The sequence below is a fragment of the Myiozetetes cayanensis genome, unplaced genomic scaffold (assembly GCF_022539395.1).
Source record: "Myiozetetes cayanensis isolate MyiCay16 unplaced genomic scaffold, myiCay2020 scf19, whole genome shotgun sequence".
NCBI lineage: Eukaryota > Metazoa > Chordata > Aves > Passeriformes > Tyrannidae > Myiozetetes > Myiozetetes cayanensis.
Window position 1 is genome coordinate 8690010 of NW_026087400.1, and position 4367 is coordinate 8694376.

A 4367-nucleotide genomic window follows, 5' to 3' on the forward strand; every position below is an offset into this window, starting at 1 on the left:
ATGGATAACTACACTTTTAGGAGCAAAGAACAGCAGGGATAATGCCAGCTCTCCACACCTTGCCAGGGCAAGGGGGTTGGCACCAGATCAGCTTTAAGGGCCCTTCCAACCCAAATCATTCTATGACTCTTCCATAATGAAGCCATATCCATACTGTGTCCTACCTGGAAATTCCAATCCTTTGAAATGCTTTGACATGCTCAGAACAGCAGTCACTCAGCAGGGAATTTTAAACTGGTACCCACCAATGAATGATCTGAGATCCCTGCAGCCAAAGCTTCACTTCACTAAAACCAGCAGTGGCACTCCCAGCCTGGCATGGCCTTGCCAAAAAAAAAACCCACGGCATTCCCAGTTCTTTGATGCCATCTGCTGGGTGCTGCTCGTTATGGATCAAACTCCAGCAGTTTTCACCTGGGAAAAAACATCTTCAACATTTTCTTTGGGTTATAAAGCCCATTGGATGTTGGATAATACACCAAATGTGCCCCAGAGAGAGCAGCAGTTGCCATGGCTGCAACAACCACACTGTACCTAAGAGGAGCTGAACCATTCACTCAGGAAATAAGGAAAAATTTGTGCTTCCTGAGGCACAGGCTTGAATTAAAACCACAACATTCACACTGTTTGAAGAGGAGATGCTGCACCACTGGCACGTGATAGGTTGGTATTACTCATTTTAAAAAAATATACTTATCTCATACTCTGATTATTCCTATTAAGAACAACAGCTGAAGGTTAATATTTGGCAAACTGAATTTTCTGTCCACACTGTTTTGGGAGATAGCTTAGAAAGATGATTTAAGTGTGCTAAGATTTAATTTTTAAAAGTCAAGTCCCAATGAGCAGGTGGAGCAATACATTAATCAAAGCAGCCAAAGTCCAAAAGTGAGACAGCACCTTTCTTTTTTTAAGGTTGTGAGGAGTCAGCCAATTAAGACATTTAAAAATTACATTCAACTCCACCTAGCGATGGAGGTGTAGTTTCAGAGACCGATGCTGACATAGCAACATCGTCTAGGAACAATTCTGCCATCAATTTGGTCTATAAATGTGGATTTAGAAACAGACTGATGAGGAGAATTAGAAGTTAAGACTCACCACTGTGACTTACAGCATCTTTTGTGATTCTAAATATAAAGCAGAAAATGACTGAATATAGTGACTCCAAAAGCTTTTCTTCAATGTGAGCTTTAAAAATCCTTCCTTTCTCCTCTGACAATTTGCTGCCACATTGTGCACCAAGTTATCAGTGTAAACACTGACTCCTGAGCTGCCTGAGCTCAGGGACTGAAACACAGAAGATGCATTTAGTATTTCCAGGAGGGCTGCTAAAACCAGCTAAAGAGCATCACAGCTGAATCCTGCCCTCTGTATCACAGAGAAGCTTTTGTCAAACAGCCATCACGGTGCAAATCAAAACTTCCCCATTCCTGTTGTTTTTATACTTTACCATTGTCAGGAGTGGAAAACAAGACCAAGGAAACTATAATACATGCCTGACTTTATTACTTCAATAAACAATGCAAATATTCCAATCTTGATGCTTTACCAACAGGCTTTCCTGAACAAATAAATAACTGCAGTAACCAAAATATGAAAGTTCTCATTAAATATATGGAACCTAAGACAGGAAAGTAAAAAAGAAAAACACAAACCAAAACAACCAAAAAAAACCCAAAAAGAAAGTGGTGGATTTTTTTTTCAAATGTAATTGAAAACAATGTTATCAAAACATTTAATAAACTAAGGAAAAAATGTATGTTGTATTTAGAAAAGCTTTAACTGTCCTCAGCCTCAAGATTTATGTTGTTTCCAAACTTTGCATAGAGCTGCACTTTGAGGTCAGATAAGACCCTCTGAATTGACTCCACTCGGGATTCCAACGCTTCGATTTCTTCTTGTAAACTTCTCTGAAAGATTAAAAAAAAACCTCAATCAATTATGTAAACCAAAGTCACGTTTGTCACAACACACAACCAACCAAGAGGTGTCCCTGTGCCAGCTGAGTGCCCAGTCAGGCTGCAGATTTCCTGCTGGGCCAACGGCTGGGGTGACTTTGTATCTGACAGCCCAGCTGGGACTTACCTAGCACACAAACTCAAATCCTACATCCACTCCCCCCCCACCAAATCCCAAATCCAACATCAACTTTAGGAAGTCAAAGGTTGACGGGATGGACAGATCACCCCAGTGCAGTGCTCAGCACACACACACAGAGCAGCCAAGGAGCTCCCGTCTGCCCAGACACACCTTTGCCTCCTCCAGCATCTCCTGTGTCTCCTCCTGGGAATGACTGATGAAGACATCCCCAATCTGGTAGGGTATCAGAAGGGAATCTGCATCATCCAGCATCATGATGTCATCACAAGCATCTTCCAAGTTCTGCAGTTGTTTCTAATTATCAAGAGATAAGAGAGAGGCTCCCTTTGTACCAGGTCAAGTGTTTCAATGCACACAGTTGGATAAGGAACTCAGTGTCGGGTAAGGAACACTTATGTCATGCCACCAGTTGGACCAGGAACTCAGTGAGTCTGGATTTGGGGCAAAAATCCCACCCACCAGCAAGATATCCAACGGAACAGTTCCAGAGCTGTAATTTAGCATCAGTATTAAATTCAATCCAGTAGAAATTCCTAGTCAATACTCGTGATCTGTCATTAATTAACTGTCTAGACAAGGGAAATACAGCAGATTTAAATTTCACTAATATCTGATATGCTCTTACACAAGATTTTTTAATTTAGCTAAAGAACAAAAAGAAAAGTATCTAAAATGGCAAATGTAAATTACTCAGGAGCTGCAAGAACTGCTTGCAGAAAGGTACTGGAGATCTTTATTTCTCATTACTTCTCTTCCACTTTACCATTCTCTGTTTTCAAAGTATCAGAAACCCCAAATTAGAATCAAAGCATTACATCAACCCACAGCAACCCACACCACCTATTTTCTCTTACAGCTGAAAACTGATTCAGGGCAATGAAGAATATGTGATATCTGAAGCAAAGATACCTTTTTCACTTCTATTTCTTCTTTCAGCTCTGTGATCCTGCTGGTATTTCTTGCAAACTTGTTAATTTTCTGCTGATCTTCAAAGGTGACATTGACATCTTCTGCAGCCTGCAAGGAGGAGAGGGCAAAATGAGCACTTCATTTCTTATATTACCTTGGGTCTCACTACCAGATTACTCCTATAAAGCTTCTGAAAGAGTCTCGCAGCTACTACACTGTGCTTATACACCTGATTCTTTAAAATGCCTCCTGAAGGACGTGAGAAATACCCACATTTAGCTGGGTAACACCCAATCAAAACACCAGCCATCCACGGCATCCTAAACCCAAGGGTTTCCTGGACAGGGCTGGCACCTGAACAGGACACTCAGCTCCAAAATCCCTGCAGGAACAGTGTAACACATCCATGGGCTCTGTCAGCAACACATTTTATGTGGTTAGCTGGGATGTGCCACAGAGGATTTTAAGCCGATACCGACCGGGGGTTCTGGGCACAGCCTGGCCCGGCGTGGGGCCAGGGCACGGACCACCCGAGCCCGGGGCTGCGGGGGCAGGGACAGGCAGCAGAGGGCCTCGGGGAACCCTCGGTCGGAGGGAGCGGCCGGAGAGGGACCCAATTCCCCCGGGAAGGGAATAAATCCCACCAAGAAAGAGCCAAACCCCGGCGGGCCCTGCCCCGCACTCACCGCCTTCTTCATGGTGGCGGCCATCTTGGTCGGGCTGAACCACCCACCCTGCGCGCAGAGGGGGAGCTGTGGATTGGGGAAAAAGAAGGAAAACAAGGAAAAAGGCCTGGCAGCGGATAATCTGCGAGGATCGGGGCTTCTCCTTCTCCCTATCTCCCTCAGCACAGCAGCGTGGCCGAAGGACAGAAGGGGCACGGAATGAAGGTGCGCCCATCCCCGCGGCGCTTGGTACGGCCCGAGAGCAGGGGAGGGGCCTCTGCAGGGGGAAAGAGAGCGCTGGGGCCGCCAGGGGGCGCCATGAGACGGGAATGGGATGGGATGGGATGGGATGGGATGGGATGGGATGGGATGGGATGGGATGGGATGGGATGGGATGGGATGGGATACCCTCCCATGAGCTGCAGTTGAAAGCTCTTAGACTAAGATCATGGACAGTCCAGGGCCCTGGACAGCGTAGTTTAAAAATGTCTGGCTTTGGAAGAAGGTTTGGGAAGCTGGGTTGGAGCCTGGAACTCCCTGAGCAGTGTCTGCAGAGAGTCTGTATCTTGCTATGAGCCAGGACCTGACTGGGGTTAGTGTTTGGTCCCAGGCAGTTTGACTGCTGACCCCAGAGCTGCTGAGAATGTCCTCCAGCAGTCTGGAGCCCCAAGAACAAACCATTCCCTGAAC

At 45.6% G+C, this 4367-nt stretch overlaps 1 protein-coding gene across 1 annotated transcript; it reads right to left on the minus strand.

Moving 5' to 3' along the window:
- Positions 1-1487: 1487 nt before the first annotated feature.
- PFDN4 (prefoldin subunit 4) lies at positions 1488-3861 on the minus strand. Its single transcript, XM_050314001.1, has 4 exons — positions 3699-3861; positions 3013-3120; positions 2254-2397; positions 1488-1913 (listed from the first exon to the last, which is right to left on the minus strand). The coding sequence occupies exons 1-4, from the start codon at positions 3720-3722 to the stop codon at positions 1782-1784; spliced, it is 408 nt and encodes a 135-aa protein (XP_050169958.1). The 5' UTR covers positions 3723-3861; the 3' UTR covers positions 1488-1781.
- Between the last annotated feature and the right edge of the window lie 506 nt (positions 3862-4367).

Coding starts and splice junctions, on each gene's coding strand:
- PFDN4 (XM_050314001.1), bottom strand. CDS start 3,722: ATGGCCGCCACCATGAAGAAGGCG. Junction 3,121..3,698: donor CCGCCACCATGAAGAAGGCG/GTGAGTGCGGGG, acceptor TCCTCCTTGCAG/GCTGCAGAAGATGTCAATGT. Junction 1,914..2,253: donor AGATGCTGGAGGAGGCAAAG/GTGTGTCTGGGC, acceptor TTAATCTTTCAG/AGAAGTTTACAAGAAGAAAT.